Source organism: Triturus cristatus, chromosome 6 (genome assembly GCF_964204655.1).
Source record: "Triturus cristatus chromosome 6, aTriCri1.1, whole genome shotgun sequence".
In the NCBI taxonomy this organism is placed as follows: Eukaryota; Metazoa; Chordata; class Amphibia; order Caudata; family Salamandridae; genus Triturus; species Triturus cristatus.
The window spans coordinates 920,458,535-920,479,889 of record NC_140589.1 but is presented as its reverse complement, the minus strand read 5'-3'; the positions used below and the strand labels follow the sequence as shown (position 1 = coordinate 920,479,889).

The following is a 21,355-nucleotide window of genomic DNA, read 5'->3' as shown; positions in this document are numbered from 1 at the left end:
GTGCTTGAGGCAGAAAAATTGAGAATTGAAGACTTTGGGGTTTATTACGAGTCTGGTGGTCCACGGACCACCAGACTTGCGGCGGCACGGCGGTGGTGGTCTTCTAAACACCCTATTATGATCAGGGCTATCCGGTCACCCTGGGACCACCACAACCGCCAGGGATCAGAGATCCCCGATGGCGGCACAGCAGTCTTAATGCCACAATATGCTTGGCAGTGCCCCTGCAGCCCCACCAAGCATATTATGAGTTTCCTCACTGCCACACTTTTCATGGAGGTGCCACTGCCATGAAAAGTGTACAGGTAGGGCCCCCTGGTGCCTCTGTGCCATGGGGTGCATGCATGGGGGCACATTGTATGCCTCTCCATCAGCATGCACCCCCATGTTCCTGCACAGAACTAAATGCATAACATTGTCCATTTCGGTCCGTGCAGGAACACACTTTGACATTCCCATTGCGGTGTCTATTTTAAAGGACCAGCCATGGGAACACCAAAGAACTGCCCACCAGCAACTTAAAAAGTTGTAATCTGGTGGGCGGTCTGTTTTGGCTTTGGTAGTGTGGGAGCGGAGTTGCAGCATTGCAACCCCACTACCACACCGCTAAAATCATAATAAGGCCCTTTTTTTCTCATCTCATTCAGGTGACCCACCTCAGTTTGATGTCAAACTCTTCATTTCTGAGAGTGGATTATGGATTTGTGCTCTGATCAGTATTGAGTGGCTGTAATGAACTAGAAGCGTACCACATATCCCATGTGAAACTTTCCTTTTGATGGTCAAGTTTTTCTATGGAGTGTAATATTGTATACTGTTGTTTTGGTGTAGTGAACTAGACTTGGAAGACTGTGGCTTTCCTCTTTTCCCTAGATGCACCTCAGTGGTGTACCCAGAGCTCTGACCAGTGGAAGAAAGGTTATGCCATGTTGGATTTTGTCAGTGCAAGACTGCGTGGGATTGTTATGGCCAAACCACCAGGAAATTATATCAACTTGGGTAGGATTGCCCTTGTGAACTTTCTTCCTTGTTGGCTAGGGAGTGTCCCACACCCACAAGCTAGTGTGCCAGGCATTAAAATGCCACCCTAAGTACTTTCTGGAGCGAATCTTTGGACTAGACCTGCTGCCCACTTTTACCCAGGACTGAAGAATGGGCTCTAAGGGTTAGTTGACTAGTCGCCTGTTAAGCTCCAGGAACACATAAGCTTCAAGAAGTCCAAATCACTGCTTAGCACATCTGCCTAGTTCCAACTGGATGTGTACTAGACCTTGCTGGTGGCTTCTGGGAGACTGAGTCCTAACCCCCTAGTGCTGCCCAAAAAGTCACAGACCCTTGACTGGTGTTGGAGTGCTCTCTTGTCTCCCTCCGAAGATGTAGGAATGGACACTTAGGGCCATATTTACTAACTTTTCACGCAGTGCAGTGCAAAATGGCAACTTGAGGTGCTGCGCTGGGTGAAAGGGAGAGAGCACCACATTGGAAGGGTGCCTGCGTTACAAGGAGAAATGTTTTTGTGGAGGAAGGGCTACCTTCCTGCACAAAGACAACTCCTCAGGGCATTTTCTTTGTCTGATTGAGAAAATAGCTAGAAAAATCTTGTCATCCTCTCGGAGGCATAGCAATTTAATGCAATCCCAGGTTTACAAAGCTTATAAATCTGGGATTGCATGAAATCCATGGAACATCTCACAGAGCAAAATGTAATGCAATGCAATGCAGCGCAAGTAGCTTTGCTGCATTACATTCCTTTACAAAGTAACGCAGGGCGGCACAAATGGCCCCTTTTGTGGCTTTCTAAATATCTACTAGCCTATTGCATCATAACTGCGCCACAAAAGTGATTTAACCTCTTCGCAAAATGGTTGTAAATCTGTCCCTTAGAAAAGTTTTCTGAACTTTTCACAAAAAGAACCAGAGCCTACCATGAAATCGCCGCAGAGCAACAGCTGCTGGCATTGAACTGCCGGTTAACTGAACTTGAACGTTTGCCCTGCTGAAAAGATCCTGCTTCCAGAAAAGGTTCTAAATCTTCATGTAGAGGACTTCTCTGGGACCAATGCCTAGCAGTCCCCACCGATGATGACACCTTCTTGGGTCTAATCTGCAGACTTTGCCTGCGCAGAGTTTTCCTGCCTTTGACATCAAGAGCTTCAAACTTCCCATCAGCGCCAAGGCCACCACTGAGATCCTTCACTGCAGCTGGCCCCAGTCCACAACTCCTTGTTCAATTACAGCTGACACCCCAACCAGCTGATGATCATATCAATGAGGATTTTCTCCAAGTAAAAGACTAAGGCCCTGATCAGGAGTTTGGCGGTCCATTGGACCTCCGAACCTGTGGAAGCAGTCCATGGACTGCCAGAACGGCGGACCTGGCAGGCGCCGGCGGTCAAGTTTGACAGGAGCAATGCGCTGGTGTGGCGGCCCGCTCCAAGACTCCCAAACTCATAATAAGGTCTTAAGTTAGAAGGTTAACTTTCCACCAGAACAAACCAGGTCCCTGGATCCAACCTGTGCTCTATCGCCATTAGCCTTAACCTTTTACTTTGACCCATTGTAGTGTAATCAGATATCTGCAGTTGGTGCTTTATGCTTTTTGGTGCTAGAAACATGTAAACCCTTGAAAAATCATATATTGCCAGTTCCCTACATCATATCTTTGTTGTTTTGATGTCTATTCATTCATTATAATTTTTTCTAGTTTTATAAATTGGTGTGGGATTTTTATTGTGTTTTTTTTCTATTTATTAACTCTTTTGTTATTGATAAATGCTGTGCACATTTTTCCTAGGTTAAGCCTGCCTGCTCTTTGCTACAGCTACCAAGGGCTGAGCTCAGGTTTAAATGATTGATATCTAATTGGACCTACTACGAAATAGTGCTATAATTACTAGATGAAGAAAACCATCTACTTCAACTAATAATACACTTGCTCACAATGAGGAAATCACATTAAAGTGCAAAATAATTTTGGGTAACTTTAATAGTGTGAAAACTCTTTGAAGCAAAAATCCACCTTTGTGCAATATCATGAGAAGTTGGGAAACATATTGATAAACACAAGTTACATCTAGCAGAAACTCACATTCCGTACCAAAATCATATTTAGATCCAAATTTTCCTTGATATAGCATCAATAGTAATGGGAAAACACTAAGAGCAATAATCACATTTCTGTGAAAACACATTTAGGTGCAAAATCACATTTGAGTGCAACATGACCCTTGATGCAACATCAGTAATAGTGTAGAAACAGTTTTAGTTGGAAGGACATATGTATGTGCACAAACAACTTTGGATGCAAAACACGTATAGGTGCAACATTCTATTTGGCTACAAACTCACCCTTGCTGCAACAGGAGTGTGGTGACAATTTTGGATGCAAAAATACATTTAGGAGCAAGCATCACATTGTCATGTGCAAATACATTAAGGTGCAATATACATTTGCTGCAAAGTCAGTAGAAGTGTGGTATTACATTTTGGTGCACATTCTCTCCAGACAAAGAGAAAATGCAGGATTGAGATGTCACATTAGGTGAAAAAGGTGTTCAACAGTATAAAATCAGATTTGTTTGACAGCATTTTATGGTGCGAAATCACCCTTGGTAAATCACTGCTTCTGTGGGATAATATTGATGTCAAAAATATTGCAGAACAAAAATATCTCAGCAAACTATGGTGGCCCTAAAAATGAAGCTTGTTTAAATACTTACAATATAAACTAGAACATTTTTTTCTACAAAACATCATGGTTCTAAATATTAAATAGTTATATATTTAAAAGTATGTGAAATTAGAATAACTTTTAAAAATTACTTACTTAGCTATCTATATATGTATCTATCTCTCGATTGATGTCCAGATATAATATATAAAAAATGTTAGAAGGATTTTTTCAAATTCATAACAGTAATTTATAGCACATATATAAAAAAATATATAAGTACATGAAGTTTTAAAAAATATTGCAAAGACTTCAACAATAAAAAAAAAATAGAATATATATGTATGTATAATACAAATGAACAAAAATTAAATGATACAATATCATTTTTAAATTACTAAACTTCAAGTTTATGAAACACATTAGTAAAGTTCATATTACTCAGATAATGTTCCGAAATACAATTGAAATATAAACTTACAATACTTATATAGTGTAAAATAAAACCCCAAATTATATATGTATGAAAAAATCATAAAACAGTAAAAATACAAATAAACACATCCATCAAAATTCAAAAATGCTTTTATATAAAAATCTACAAATATTAAAGAAAAAATATTGAACTTTAACAAGCAGGGGGATCCGAAATAATTATCAAACAAACAATAAAACTCTAGCAAAATAAAACCTATAGCAAAAACATAAATGAAACAAATTTAACATTCCAGATTCAACGAAAAAAATTAAATTTAAACATGTAAAATAAAATTACTTTCCCACTCAAATCTAACAGTAAGGAACGTTCTGCATTTTGGAAGGATGACATTTACTATTCCAACAATAACCTAAGCAACAATAGTGAAAACGTTGGACTTTGGAGGAGTAAGATTTGCTATTCCGATTGCAATTTAAGCAACAGTGGGAAAACATTAGATTTAGGAGAGGTCAGATTTACTAATCCCACTCGAAGTTAAGCAACAGTAGGGAAGGCGTTAGACTGTGGAGTGATCAGATTTGCTATTTCCACAGCAAGCTCAGAAACAGTAGGGAACACATTGGACTCTAGCAGAATCAAATTTACCATTCTCACTCTAATCTAAACAACAGTACTGAAAGTGTTGATCCATATAGGATCTGATTTACTATTCCCACTCATACCTAGGCAACTGTAGAGAAGGTGTTAGAATACATATACAATAATTCATATACAACATAAAAAGATAAAATATTACACCATAAAAACTCAAAATCAATAATATTAATAAAAAAATACTTGCCGCTTTTTCCATAGGTACTCCGCAGCCAAGAAGAAGATGCAGGTACACCAGAATGGAGTCGTTGTTGATGTCAGGCGCTGTTCCTGGGAGTTGCTCTCTTAATACAGAGTCGACTTACGGTGTCATTCACCAGCCTGGTGACCAACAAGCCTTAGTTGCAGTAACAGTAATCCAAAGGAACTTCAGCTGCTGGAGGTACACAGGAGTGAGGTAACGGCTCAAGACTTCGGGAAGAGCTGGAATAAAACTCCTAGAGTGCATTGCATCACTTTTCTTTGGACAAAACCTCAGTGGGCCCAGTAGCCAGCACTTCTTTTGCTTCAGCACATGATTTTACCTGCAACTTGCAGGGGACTATATCTACCAGTCCAGGGAAGTCTGAGACTGCTTCAGGCTCCCACAGGGGTCCTTCTGCCAGGTAGTGCCGAATTTTGGCCACATATAAAAGTCACTCACGCAGTTCCAATCAGTGGTGCCACATGGATCCTGTATCCCTCTCTTCCTTTGTGGCAGGGCAAAGTCTTGTTGTCAATGAAAACGGTCTTCTTGCTGTCCTTCTTTGAAGTATGTTGATCAGATCTGGGGTTCTGGTGTCAAGAGTGTCCCTTAAATCCTGGATTTAGAGGGGTTTGGGGTGTGGGAGTTAGTAGTCAATGGGCAGCTACTCCCTACAGGTAATGCGGCTCTGAAGTGAACACAGCCAGTGGTGTGGGTCACTTTTCCTACCCAGGACCAGCTATTTTTGCCCTCCTAATGTTGGCAGAAGTCCCATTTATGTGTGCAGATCAACTGCCAACCCTTAGAGGTGCAGTCAGCCTTCTTGGAGATGCACACTTCCTGCATACCTAATTTCCAGCCTTGCCTGGGTCCAGGATTCCAGGGGGACAAGGGAGCTTTGTCTTCCATGGGGAGACAGCCTTCTTGCATTTCAAAGGTGGTAAGAGCCTTTGTAGCTCGTCATTATAATGTCGCACTTCACTAGCCCACTCAAGGAAAGGGAGGTGTGACCTCCTTCCTGTCTACGTTTTTGTTCTACCTCCTGGTAGCATGCACCCTCCCTAGTGGGAGGTCAGAACTCTGTAGTGTCAGCAGCTGGGGTGGGAATACACCAGTCCTGCCAGCCATAGTACATGTCAGCTAGGATAACCAGGTGGGCAACCTCTAAGACAACCAACTGGGTGGATGCCAGCCTTCCTTGACACAGGATTTGTGTCAGGGGAGAGAAGGCAAGTTGTTTAACACCAAACTTGATATATTAAAGTGGTACCATAAGGGAGCTAGCAACCCGGGTATGCGTAGGTACTAGTCCCATGTTATCCTATGGACTTATCACTTGTAGTGCACTTTAATGGTAAAGTCCTGATAGAGACATGTAAGCTTGCACTCAGATATGTGCACTTTTAATATACTGCACCCTTCCTCCTGGGCTCAAGAAGCCTGCTCTAGGTGTGACTGACATACACTAAAAGGAGTGCTGGGACTTTGTCACACATAGTGAGGACAAAGTTAAATTGGAGCAGTGAACATTGTTACTGCAGTCTACAATGGCAGGGCTACTGTCATTAGTTTAATTGGGTCACTGAGGGTGGCACAACCAGTGCTGCAAGCCCCGAGTACCCCTTTACCAACTATGCCCTGGGTACCACAGGTACCATTTACCAGGTACTTATAAGGGAGGTAAGATCCTGACAATTGGGGATGCCAATTACACATGTGGCTTTAACAGAAAGAACACTGGCACTTAAGGTCATTTAGCAGGCTTCAGTGCACTGCCAGAGTTGAAAACCAGCATCTAGTTGTTCAAATGGGGGCAATAAGTGAGAGGACATCTGCAAACAGTCCAGTTTCCTAAACTAAGTAACCAATTACACACACAAACTTGTAAAAAATATGAAAAAACAAAACAAAAATACATTAAAATAACTTCCCACCCTACTCCCCTACAGAACCAACAACACGCCAGTAATTAAAAAGATTAAAATGAATTGCAAAATAATACTTAAAAAAATATTACAACAACATAAAATAACTACTAAAACATTGCAGACACCTAACAATAACATATTAATAAATTAAAACACACAAAAATTGCAAAGCAATATCAAGTAATAAAACCTTAATATTACATACAACTATATTTTTAAAAAACAATACTAAACACCTACATTATATTCCTATCTGCAATACTATTTGTCCCATAATAATTTCTTTTCACAGTATTTATTTCAGATGATATTTTTGCCATAATACTAAAGTTGTGCACCAAAACACCAGCATTGGTGGGCGTCAGAACCCATTTTTAAGGGTTATGGGGCAAGCTAGAGTTACTGGGCCCAACTGTGGGGGTTAAAGACTTTTACTCCTGATATCCCGGGGCTGTCCTACTATGGAATCTGACCAACTGGGCCAATCTCCCTTCAGCACCTGACTCTTAGGGTTAGCATGGTCCAAGCAGCCCAGAGCTCCCACGGGGGATAGTTGGATACAAGGGAGTGAACATGGGTTATGACTCAAAATGCATTCAGCAATAACTCATTGTCCAGCCAAATAATAACTTTAATGAAAAAAGAGAAGTATTTTATTTCTACCACTACCAACACAAAGAAAAAAGACAGCATTCACAAACAACTAAACGATCCCCTTGAGGTCGGGGCACTAGTGTTTCCTTGGAGGTCCCCTGTTCCACGTCCTTCTCCCCCTATCGAATGTGGTTATTCCACATTCACTATTGGCAACATCCAGGGCATGACCAACTAGTATTCCAGGCCTCAAGAGTCCACTCTGGCTCTCTTCTAAAGTTAAAAGTGTTCCAGCACTGATGTGCTATCTAGCCAGTAAGTTCCCACAGAGCCAACTGACCTGAATTCAGGGGCTTATTTGTTAGAGCGTTGCATCATGTTTGCACCATGCAAAGTTGTGCATGCGTGATGCAAACCTCTAAGTTAGATTTTTGAAGCCGCTTTGCATGGATTTGAGTGGCTTAAAAAATCTGGAGTAACGCATCACAGCACAAATCTCTGTGTGTTGCTTTAGTATGCCCTAGGATGGAATTCCATGGGTTTTGCCTGGGTGTTCCCATGCAACTCCCATGGATTTTGAAGCATCCCCTGATTTACAAGAACTTGTAAATATGGGGATGCACCAAAATATTACACCTTCTCAGGGAGAGATATCTCTATTTCTCCTAGTTTCTTTCTCTTTGTATGTGTGCTTCATTCTGCACATATAAAAAGAGTAATATGCCTCCCAGGATTGTTTTTGTGCAGGAAGGAGGCCCTTTCTGCACAGAAACAATCCTGCATGCAACACAGGTACCCTTGTACCATGGTGCAAGAGTGGCTGAATTGCCACTAGGCTGCAAAAAGGGCTCCAGAGCAAGGAAGGAAGGCCCATATTGCCTTCAATACAGTGCATTTCTGCCTTTTCCCTGTTACGCAGTGCAATGCAGCATGGTGACTTGCTGTGCAGCGCTGTACTGTGTGATTTCCCCCCAAAATAGCCCCTTAGAATACTTAGAACACTTGCAAAAATAGCCGCTTAGAATACTTAGAACACTTGCAGGGTCAGATGATCCGGAGTTTGTGAGCGCGCCCACTCTGTGGACTTACGAGTGCAAGCGGACGGTTTTGGTGTGTTCACTGTACGCAGCCTTGATCTCCTTCTGCAGTTAACGGAGGTTCCCCACAGCTTCTCATTGCTGGTAAGTTGTTTGATTTCTTCCACCAAGATGAGAAGATGATGTGAAGTTCCAGGTCTTGATCCCTCAGTCGGGTGTAGATGCTTGGATGTTCCCACGGCAGCTTCTCCCTTCCAACGATGCTCTGCGTCAGTACACACTACTGGCTAGTTCCTGTGATGCCCTCTGGCATACAGGGTCACAGCATCCCTACTGTAGGCAGGCACCAACCAGCTTCGTACAGTAGAAATCCGCACAACAGCTCCTCCTGGCATACGAGGATGACAATCCTTAGCTGCAAACGGATTCCGGACCAGACGGTATCAGCATTCAGCCCAGTTAACGTGCAGCAGCCCCGTCTGGCATATTGGGATGCTCATCCTTAGTGACACACAGGACCCACCCTGATTGGCAGAGCGTACACCACTGATCACTTGTCAGCAGCCCCCTTTGGCATACTGGGGTCGCTGACTTTGTCCTGCACATGAGTGTCTCATCACATCTCAAAATGGGAGTCGATAGGTTTCCCCACTGGACTTCACTTCCTTGAATGCTTGGCTCTTCCTCACAGGGCACACTTATCTTGGCAAGCAGGCAGGCAATGGTGTTCCGGACTCCAGGACAGGTGGTCTTGGATTCCGTTGGTGACATCCCCATTCCCATGAGGGAGACTAGCAGGCCTTGCACCCCAGTCCTGATCACAGGCAGAAGTCTTGCAGAGCTCCCTCTCCACATAAAGCCCATTAGGATAAGATTTAGAAACTAAGTCTCTGAAGTTTATGTTGGGGGTCTGCTTCTTTTGAAGTGCCCACTCTTTTGCCCTCTTGAAAGCAGTCTGTCACAACAGAAGTGACTCCAAAGCTCCGTAGCACAGGCCATGGGTGTGACTAGAGTTCACACCTGGACGTCAGCCACAGTGCTATGTGCATCAAAAGGTGGGCCCAGGGCCCAAGCTCTACTCTTTATGATTCTCTTATCAGCCCCATCTCCTTCCTGAGATGTGCCCATGTCCCTTCCTTGTGACCTCACACTGAACAAAGAGCACCCTTTGCAGTGTATGGGGGAAATCCTGACATTTCCCCACTCCATTGTGTGTCCCACCCAACTTAAAGGAATGCATCAATACACAAATCTCTCTGGGGGGATTCCTCTACCTCCTCTACTCATATTTCACCATACAGGCCTGGGTGTTCCAAAATGGAAACCAGGGTCTTCCATGCCTTGTACCATTCACAGGCACACATACGCCCAGTGCATGTCTACAGCATAAACATATTGAACAACACTGTATACTCCCTATACTGTACCACTTATGTGCACACATACACCCAGCATATCCATGTAACATGCATACACTGCACAGTTCTGCATTATCCCGGTATTGTACCCTTCCCAGGCACACATAAAACCAGCACAGATACACCACTCATGCCCTGCTTAGCACTACACACCAAACCGATGCAGGCCAAGGGGTGAGTTAAGCACACAGTAGTGGGACTTAAAATGAGTGAGTCTGTAGGCCTCACTCCAGTAACACAATTTAAAAAAGACTTGTTCACTCCTACTGATCACTACAAAGTATGCTGCCACCACAGCACTCATGCTGCTTAACTTCTGGTGAAGGCAGTAACCTCTCACCACTATGACGGTAGCACTTTAGGCAGCCCTCCCGGGTTAACAAGACCGCAATCGATGAGACATTCCTATGTCAATGGGCATATGCATGATCCGTGTTTGCGTATGACACCAAAATTAAGTATTAGGGATCCAGAGATCAGTACAATTGGGCACTCAGGGTAGGGGTGCATGTCCATTACCATGCAGAGGACTTTTCCATCCCAACAGTGTGGAAAAGCTTTAAAAGCACAAATCACATTTGGGATAAAAGCACATTTATATGGAAAATCAGTCTTAGTGCAACAACACCTGAAGTATAAAAACCCTTGTAAGAGCAAAAATTACATTTAATTCCTAAATCACATCTACCTGTAAACTCAGTTTTAGCCGCAATCTCACCAGAAGTGGAAATACTTATAGATGGAAAAATACATTTAGGAGCAAAAATTACATTTAGGCTCACAAACATGTTTGAGTGCAATATCACCCTTGGTGCAGTCAGCAGGATTGCGGTTTCACACTTAGCTGCAAAATTAGCCAGTACAGACAAACACAACAGTAATATATCGCATTAGGTATAAAAGTTGTGACATCTCATTTGGTTGGCAGTACACTTAGGTGTAAAATCTAACTTTGTGCAATATCCGCATGAGTCTGGAAAGGAGGAGCACAAGGAAAATAAATTCAAGAGTAAAATCACTTTTAGGGGTAAAATCTTTTTTAAGCGCCACAAACATTTGGATGCAAAGTAAGCAGAATCATGGGACCACATTTAGGAAAAAGACAAAACCGTACACAATCACCCTAAGTGCAACAAGAGAGGGAAACAGTTGTAGGAGTACAGCTCATACCAAGGAGCAAAAACACATTTAGGTGAAAAGTTATATTTATGTGCAAATGTGCTGTTGTTGTGGCACGACAGGAGTCTAGAATTACTTTTAGGAGCACAATTGTGTCTTCACTGCACTGTGCTGGTAGTTCTCTTAACCTTCCACACCCTCTTTACGCTGGTGGGCTAACCTAACTGCCAGTGACAAAATCGAAATACTGCTCTCGCCAGATCCAAAATCAGTAGCTCAAGGGATTGACCAAAAGATAGCCTACAGTCAGACCTAAAGATAAGCTATAATACAATAAAATACAACATTTCTGAATAAATTAACCTACACCTTCAGATTCCGTAACCAAATCAAACATATATAGTTAAAATGGCGCCAGGAAGAAGAACACTACATATTAGAGCTAATATGAGTGTTCATAAGTGATATTTTTGGTTTGTGTGCCCACTTCCTGCACATAGAGTAAAGATGCCAAGTCATGCCTCTCCATTGCCGTTCTAGTTAAGTCTACTGTATGCGTGATTGGTAGTTTCCAGCAGCCATTTTGCTTTATCGAGCTGGAGACTTTTGGTTAAAGTGAGTGAGCCATCATCTGCATTCAGTTATCCGCAGCCTGTGCAGGTAAGAGCGGTGGGGCAGTGGGGCAGGGTAGGGGAGGATTTAGATGGGCGATGATGACGGAAAATTTGTTATTTATTTAATTTTCCCTCGTCATCGTCCGTCGAAAACCCCCACACCCGGCCCCACCGCTTCACCACTCTTACCTGCACTGGCAGCCACTGCATTCAATACACAATCAGCAGAAATATAAATGCTTTATTTCCATCATTCAATGACCACATTTATTCAGTATGTGGACTCTGCTGACATGCAATTATCAGTATCATCCATCATAACTTCTACTGCAGTCCTTACCGGTTACGAAATCCCCTTTGGAAGGCTTTGCCCAGTCCAGAATGATGAACGAATGACAGCCCTCCACTGCCACCACCGTGACATTGTAAGTGATGTTCTGGGGGGGCAATCTGTTGTCCGTCAGCCCTGGATGTATGAGTTCCTCTAAGCTCTCGACTTGAAAGTGCTCCAGAGCATCGTTCAGAGAGCACGGGGTATCAGGGTCTTTGCTGATGTAACTCACGTAAGGAGCTGGAAGAAGGCAGGAGAGAGCATCATTCAGAAGTCCACACAAACTGACATATTGTACAAAGCAATGGCAATGGCACCCTAGTTTGCTTTTCAGACCAGTCCACGGTCAAGCCTGGCCTATGTATGGTAAATCATCAAGAACCTGTCTAACATTTTTAATGGTTCATTACACTAGGGATGTGCAAAGTTGTTTTTTTCACCAGCAAAGTTTTGCAAAGTTCCGATTCTCATCCCGTCTACCTGGTGTTTCCTGGTTTACCTAGATCCGAGTAAATTTGTTTTATGCATTGTAGAATATTTTCTAATGCATTACCAAATAATTTCCAATGTAATCAAACCGGGCTAATATATGGGTTTTCACTGCAAATGTGCCTTTGCAGAGCGTTTCTAAGGCACAAAGCCAAATGTTTGCAGAATTTGCAAACTGAAACAGTTCACAATCTTAATGATAATTGCAAAGTTTTATCCAGAAATGTGCGCGGGTAAGAAAAACTATAAAATGTAGCAACTTAACATGACCCGAGATTTGATTGGTGGAACAAGCAGAAATACATTGAAAAGTAAAGATTATGGCCCAGATTTACTAAGAACTTGTGTTGTCCTTGCATAACGCAAGTCGGTGCAAGGCACCACAAGTCCTTAACTGGGATTTGCACTGACTTGCGTTGCTTTGTGAAGGAAAAGTAACTCAATGCAGCCCCTTGTGCTGTATTGGCTTACACTAAGTCACGGAACCGTTTCATCGGTTGGAACATGGATGTTTCCATGAACCCACCCAGTGGGTTTTGGTGCATTCCCAGATTTACTAAAGGTAGTAAATCTGGGAATGTGTCAGAATGCTACACCTTCCCCAATGAGGTGTAACAAGGGTAAATGTCTTCACTTCTCCTTGTTACTTCCTCTTTCTATGTGTGAAGTATTCCTCATCACATATAGAAAGAGGAAAATGCCTCTGACAACTGTTTTTCTGCACAAAAACAACCCTGTCTAGAATGCATGCACCCTTACATTATCGTGCAAGGGTGCCTGCCTTATCATTAGGCTGCACATAGTGAGCCAGCACAAGGACAGCGCAGGAATGCTCCATAAACTTGTAAATATTGAACACTCTGCTCTCTCGCTTTAACTCAATTCTGTGCAGCAACTTTGCTTGCTGCACTGCGTTGTGTGATAGATTAGTAAATATTCTCCTTAGCTTCTGTCTAACCTCCTCAAGTGCTTATACAGAGAGGTTTTGTTTCTGAACTAACATTTGAGAGGGGGAATTGTAAACATGAGCAGCGGAGTTCTGTCTGTGTAGGTGGTTCCACTGCGTTTGCCTCTTTTGGAAATCACAACCTTGCATTTGCATTCTTAGGTACGACGTGGAACTATGTTTGTCTTTTAAGTAAATAATATATGGGTATGGGGTTTAGGTGGTGCTTCTGTCATTTTCGGTTAAGGTCTAGTCAAGTGAGATGATGTTGTGGTTGACACAGTCGAAGGAGGCCATAATAGAGCTATTCCAAACCATGGTGAATATTGTGTCTGCCACATTACAAGTGCCATATGCTATAATGCACTTATAATATGTGGGTGGGGCATCCACCCTACACGTGCTAGGGGCATCCAATACGCCAAACTGTAAATTAGGCCAAAGTCCTGAGTGTGTAACTTGTGGAGAAGTGATGTCTTTAAATGAGTACAGCTAAGGGTATCCAGGTTTTGTAGAAGGCAAGGGATGGCAGAGTCTCTCTACCCTCTACGCTTAGGTCTGGTCTGAACATAATCTGTTTTGCAGCAGAAAGAGAAAACTCTTCCAGAGGTAATTTACGAAGGCCTTTAACGCCTTTTTGCTCTGCAGCTCAAGAGATATATTTTGATTCGCTGCTAATGTCGTTGCTAGTCACTGAACATTAAAAAGTGTGAGCTACTTATGAGTGCATTGGCAGATGAGAATTTGAATAGGAGTGCTGGCCTGGTTCCACTGAAGCGGTTTATAGTTCTACTGCATGGACAAGAGAAAGGGAGGCCCATATCTGCAAGCCTCTCAGCAGCAACTACCATGTGTTTGAAGATCTGTGAGATAATTTATGTCTAATAATGGAAGCTATGTATTATTACCTGTGGCATGAGCACATAGTAATTAGGCTCTAAAAATGCCGGATTTGGGCTATTTCAGTGAGTATTATTTTTAATGTGATCAGGGCAATTTGTTGGAAATTCTGGGGCATATTAACAAGGGCTTTATCTCCGCTTTTTTGGCTTTAAAAACCAAAGAAGTGGAGATAAAAATATCGCCCTATAAACAACAGGGTGCTAACATGCAAAATCGCATGTTAGCACCCTTTTTCACTACGTTTCCCTTTGCATCTCTAATGAGATGCAAAGTGGGCGTTCCAGAGCAAAATAATAGTAGAAATGTCGCTAAGCGACATTTCTCCTATTATCAAGCTTCACGCTAACCCTGTTAGAGACAAAAAAAGCAGCGTTAACCATGGTTAACGCTGCTTTTTTACGTCTGCTAATTTTCAGATTTAGCCATGTAATCCAATGGGAGGTGGATTACTTGGCTAAATCAACCATGGGCTATCAACAAGGATATCCCTATCCTTGTAGTTTTATCGCTGCATTACCAGCGATAACCTCCCAAAATGCTGCTATCGCTGGATTTTTTATCGCCTAGGCTGTTAGCGTTGTTAATAACGCGATAGCCAGGCGTTATTATCCAGCGATAGCGGGCGTTAAAAAAATTAATGATAAGCACCCTTAGCGTTAATTTTCCCCGTTCCTTGTTAATATGCCACATAGATTTTTAGAAGGCTCTTTATTTGTTTTTGGCAAGGGAACCATGATTGACACACTTTACTGTGTGTGGGTGGATGGGTAAATAATGTTGGTGTGGTGTTGTTGTTTTGGAGAATGGAGTAGCGTAAGTGGTGTTTTTGGTTTTTGTAATGTACTCAATGAACACGTTTTCAATTCTTATCACTTATTTCTACATCAATTCCACTCACTTCTTATATTAAAGTGTGGACTAGAAATGGACAGAATGCTGCATAAGCAATTACACTATTAAGCAAAGTCAATTCAGTTCAATCTCCCAAGAGACATGGAAATCAACTTTACGTTTATAATGTAACACATTATCAATAACACTCTGCAAAAGTCAGTGAACAAATTTGGCCAATGTCCTACTTTGGCTTTGAATAATAAAAATAAACAAAATAACTTATGAAAACAAGTTACCAGTAAATCGTTCTTTCCCAGCGATATCATGGCTAGACACCAAAGGTGGTTTGAAAGGTGTCCCTTCCGGCGCTGCTTCGGTGGCTGAAGGTTGTGTAGTTATTAATTCGATACTTGGGGGCAAAGTAGTCTCAAACATTTCATAATCTTCAGGGGAAAGAAAAAAGAAGAGTTAGCAATTTATCCCACACCAAAGAAAATGGAGTCAGTCATGGGTGCATTTCCACTGGCTCATCATCAAAGATTGACATAGAAAGAAATCTGACATTAGACAGGTATGCTTATCTATTTTATTGGTCCATCTCCTGAAAACTTCTTGTCTGCATAAACCTCCTAGTTGCTCTACCGGCTGCTTACCGATGGAGGGCTGAGGTGAGGCCACTATTGTCTTTGTCCCAACTTAAACACCAACTCATCTCCCCCTTGCCCATTCATTTCAGGCTCCCCAAGACACCCATATGCTGGCTTCAATAGGCCTGAGGCAGGCCATTATCTTGGATAGAGTCAGTAAGTCTTAACATGGAGGCTGGAGCCTCTCACTGCCCATTGTTTTTCTTCTCATTGGTTGATCTCCTTTTCATACCATCATCCAGGACATTGAGGGAGAGATTTACTATGATTTTGAGCCGTACTTGCATCACAAAAGTAATGCAAATTGGCGCAAATTTTTTTTCCCCCAATTTACTTTCAGCGCTAAACTTGTTTTGGGGCGTATCAGGGGTGCTGCAGGGGCATTCCCATGCAAGCATCCAAGGTTTCTGACGGAAAACCCAATTTACAAAATAAAGTAGTTTGGGTTTAGCGTGAGAAAACTGCACCCTTTTAAAGTAGGCCCAAGGAAGGAGAAATACTCTAATTTCTTCTTCCTTTTCGGACTTTGCATGTGCGCTGCACTTTAAAGCATGAATACAACGTGAGAAATCGTGAAAGTGAGTCTGTGCATAGTATTTTGTACTGGAAGGGTTCCTTCCAGTACAGAACCTAAGCTAGATTCACGCAGATACCCATGCACAATCGTGCAAAGGTGTCTCCGTGGTGCACAGCAGCTGATTTTAACACCGGCGCTAGTGAGAGGGGAGGAGAGTGCCTTATTTTAGTAAATAGGGCACTCTCCTCTCTGCTTTTCTTGTAGCGCAGTGCAGCATTTGCGGCTGCTGCAGTGCGCTACATGAAAAAATAGTAAATCTGCCCCTTAGACGCAAAGCGAATACCAATAAAACAACACAAAAACATTCCAATATGGCTTGTTTTTGCACTTGGGCTTGGCACAAGCAGAGTAAACATTATCCTTGCACACACCTGCCTAGACCTACTACCAATTGAAGCTGATAGTAACTGCCTGGGCCAAATATAAAAAATATATCATTTGAACGTGTCCCCAAAAAATTCTGCACAGACCACTGCCAAAATCTTTTCGGGCGCATTACCTAATGCCCAGCATAAAATGTCATTGCACAATGGAGTTTTTGCTCCTTAGGCTGCCCTGTGAAGTGCGGGGCAGCCCAAGAGCTGAGCCTAGCCTGTGTTTTTGGTTTAATGTGTCTAAAGTTAATATATATATCTTGAAAATTCTAAGAATGAATGCATGAAATATAGATAGCACAATTTGACAACATGGAGCAACAGTTGCCTCTCTGACGTGTGCTGTCTAAAGTTTGTGAATTTCTGAGTTTATGTAGGAATTTCAGACACCTCAAAAGTAAAACAAACACACAAAAACGGCACCGGGGCCGGACTGGCCGTAGCTGGCACCAGGCGTTTCCCTGGTTGGCCGCCATGGTGGGGGCAGTTTTAGACCCCTGGGGAGCCGTTTTTGTTACTGGGGGCCAGTGTTGCAATATCAGGCCCCTGTAAAAAACAAGCATTAGCAATGCAATAGGTCTTGCATTTGCAAAAGTTTGAGCTATTGGCATTGTAAGAGACAAACCTTTTATCTATGTGTTGGTTTTTAAAATGTACGCTACTTTGAGCTATTGAGATTGCAAAAACAATGCCTTTTATTTTTGTTTTTGTTGTTAAAACATAAATAAAAGGCTTTGTTATTTACAATGGCAATAGCTTAAACTTGCGTAAATGCGAGACCTATTGCATTGCAAATGCTGGTTGATATCCTATCAGTACCAACTCTATTACATAAAAAAAAAAAAGCTGAAGACACACATCTTCAAAGAGCACCTCTGCTGACCTGACAGTGCACACATTTGACCTTCTCCCAATTATTGCATTCCCAGGGGGGCATGCCCTCGTTCACTGTTCTGTTGCACTTGAGCTAAGTTTGCGCTATACAACTACCAGCACATAAACACATACATCCAAGGAAGCGAAAAGAACAGTTCTATTTGTCCCGTTTTGCATCACAAGCAATCAGTAGCAAAAAGCATTATAAAATGTTCCTTTGTTTGATGATGTTTGCTTGGATTTTTATACCCATTATGAGATCATTCAACAGATGGCCATTGTAATATGGAATCATGCCCCTTAGTTGTGACACTGTATTGTTTATTTGCCAGTATACTCATAAGGCAACATTATTTTGGGGCCTTCGACGCCTCTTCAAGAAACCCAATCTGGGGAGTGATGGCTGACAGAAAGTTTGTGGGGCGGGTGGGGAAAGTCTGTGTGAAGGTTATTGGTGTATGTGGGAAAGGTCTACTTGTGAAGAATCTGTGGCCTGTGCATATGAGTGCTGTGCTTTTTGTATGTGAGGGGTGTAGCGGAGTGTAGAAAAGTGCATTGATAAAGAAAAGTCCAACAGAATTGTATTAATTACTTTTAAGCATTTATTAATGAGCATAATTTGAATGCTCATTGCCGCTGGCTGCGCGGAGACATGCACACACATGAATGCACAAACACATGCACACACGCCATGATTTCCCACATCTTTTTTAAGGAGATCACATAAAAGCTATCAGAGATCCAACCAGACATTACCTTGGTCTTTGGTAAAGCAATACTGATACAACCAATGTGTACCTATCGCAAGGACACCATGTAGCCTGCCCTGGCAGATTAACACATTCAATGCATGTTGCAAATCCAATTCCTTAACATATAAAATATAGTAGTCATCACTCTTCTCCGAAGGGGATATCCTGACAAGGGAATTATTATGATTATAATGTTAAGTAGAGGAATTTGCCTGGAAAATGTAACTTTACAGTAAATCAAAGAGAAACAGTGTTACCAAGAGATTTGGTGGACGTCTCAGCAAGGCTTGATGTTTATAGATCTCAAGTAGACTCCACAAGGTTGTAAAGTCTATGATATGAGGTTTACAAAGGACAAGATTCATGAGTTCCTTAGGGCACTATTACTTAATCTGTGGTCCCTCGACCCTTGTGGTCTGCGACAACCCCTCAGGGTGTCCGCAACTGTTCTGAAAATTATTATTAGCAGAGTAATTATATGCACATCACCTAAAACCAGAATTTAAAATTTTAAAAAGCTTTGTAAATGTGAAGGAATTTGAAACTGATGGCTACAAAAATTTAGCATGAGGAGGAGGAGCAGCACAAGTACCTGAAACAGTAGTAAGGACAATTGGTGGCCTCGATTGAATCACTGTTATTCTTTGCCCAAAGAGACCGTGCATTAGGAGCAAAAAGTCAAACCTAGATGCTAGATATTGTATTGAATAGAGAGTGTTGCTCCCAGTATTTTCCTGTATGATCCCACGTCATACAAAGCAAAGAACATTTAAAAAATATATTAGTGAAATAAACTGGGTTATTATTGACAAAAGGAAAAAAAACTAAGTTTATTCTTCTAATAATTGTTTTGAAGTTTCTTTGTTCTGTCTGACTTGGGTTCATACCAGGAAAATACTGGGAACCATACACTCTATTCAATACAATTTAACTATAAAGAGAAGTTGTGGGCCCTAAAATTAACGATTGAATATAAAATAGTAATGAAAGAAAGGAATACAAAGGGCATTAAGAAGCTTGTCTAGGATTGGGTCCTATTACGTAACTGAGTTTCTAGACATGCTAGAGTCTTGCGCACTGCATATCTTTTAAGGAAATAAATCCAAATGTTGAACAGCTCCAAACTTCTTTTTAGAATTTCGATTTTTGTATATATGTGTCTGTTTGAGAATTAAAGAAAATATTTAATAATTAGTGTATTAGTTTGAGGTATACTTGTTCCTTTAGTTGTATAAATTTTTTTGAGGTTCAAATAGTAGATGGGATCACCGTCTTCCAATAGTTATTCAGTAGGGGTCTACAAATATTAAAAGGTTAAGAACCGCCAGTTAAACAAAATATGACAAGCAGCTTAACCCTATACCAAGATAGAGAAAATACTAAATATTGACATTTTGTTACATTTTGTGTAGTCCTCTCCTGTCCTGATAACAAAAAAGATGACACAGTTTTCAAAAACCAATTATGAAAATTAATCCATGCTCATTGAGGAAGATAAACATTTGGAAGAGTACCTTCAGCTACACCTCGGTAGGTATAGACTTCTGTGCCCTCAGTGGTCACCATCACCTCAGTCTCCAGACCAGAGTAGCTGTCTGTGATAGAAAAATGTTACAATGTTAAATATGTTTATTTAATAAATGACTAGTAATAATGATCTTTAAACATGTTCATCTATTCATAAATTTTTGGAGTGTTGCTTTTTCTCCAAAATATGAAATAAATGACCCGAAATAGTGTTCTTTGTAGTCTCTAACATTGTCAAATCACAAAGGGGCTAATTATGATGTCGGGCGGAGTCACGTCCGCCCGGCACCATTGTCGATTGGGAACCGCCTGACCCCAGGTTGGTGGTTACGACCGCATTATTTGGATAGGACCCCCCATAGGGCGGTCGGTACATCCATTTTTCAATGCAAGCCGGTTTGGCAGGTGTAAAAGGCCTTCAAAACAAAAAGAGAGTAAGGAAAAATAGGAAGGCTACTTGTCCTGTTCCCTGGGTAGTCACTGAATAAACAAATTGGACAAGTCCTTGGTAGGTGTAAAGGTCGTAGTTCGTGACCTGTACCCACGCAGGAGGAGCGTAAACAACTGTTTTTTGTTTTAAGAAACCCCTCACCCACCTACCTAGTAGGTGGCATGCTTCATCATCGGGGTCCAGCTGGATTACCGAGTGTACCGAGTCATGTACTAGGACCCTTTTAATAAAACTTTCACAAGGGAACTTCCTAGAGACATTTTTAGTACATAATTTCACTGCACATAGCACTGTACACTTTACACACAAAAAAACGCTCCGCTGTAGTTCAGGCGTGGAAGCACAGCTGGATTACACTCGGTAATCCAGCTGGACCCCGATGATGAAGCATGCCACCTACTAGGTAGGTGGGTGAGGGGTTTCTTAAAACAAAAAACTGTTGTTTATGCTCCTCCTGCGTAGGTACATGTCACGAACTACGACCAGGTGTAAAAGGCCCACAGCACAAGCTTCCACTGAAAAATTAATGTTTTCAAACATCCCTGTACCTCACGGTGCCTGCCACAATGCAGAGGGCCAGGAGGGAAGGAGGCCCTGTTAGTGGTGCCCAATGTCCATGTCGGAAAGGCTGACATAGAATGGCTGTCGTAAACCGACATCATAATCCTGCTGGGTGGAGCTGCCGTCATTAGGGGATTATGAGGTGTTTTTCCGATGAACAGATGGGCTCCTTGAGCCAGTCGTAATGCGTCGGATGGTCCCTCTGCCGGCTGCCTTAGACCGCATGCATTGCAATGCATCGGTCGGACCGCAGCAGCAGATGGCGGTCGGACCACAACCGACGAGCCACTGGTTGCGGTCCGACAGCCATCGGAATCGGGCCCTAGATGTGTAGGTCTGTGGTCATCTTGTTAATTTCAATTTAGAAAGAAAAGTTATCTATACACAAAGATAATTTTTGTTCAAATCTTATTTAGTAAAAGCTTGTTAT

The 21,355-nt window shown here is 42.0% G+C and overlaps 1 protein-coding gene across 1 annotated transcript in view; it reads right to left on the bottom strand.

Annotated features, from left to right (window-relative positions):
- FNDC1 (fibronectin type III domain containing 1) overlaps positions 1–21,355 on the bottom strand; it is a 1,187,183-nt gene that overhangs the window by 489,096 nt on the left and 676,732 nt on the right. Inside the window, exons 12-14 of the mRNA XM_085611596.1 lie at positions 19,901–19,981; positions 15,457–15,603; positions 11,998–12,228 (exon numbers count right to left, since the gene is read on the bottom strand). Of these exons, the coding sequence (XP_085467722.1) occupies positions 11,998–12,228; positions 15,457–15,603; positions 19,901–19,981 (459 nt within the window). The remainder of the gene's footprint in view (positions 1–11,997; positions 12,229–15,456; positions 15,604–19,900; positions 19,982–21,355) is intronic.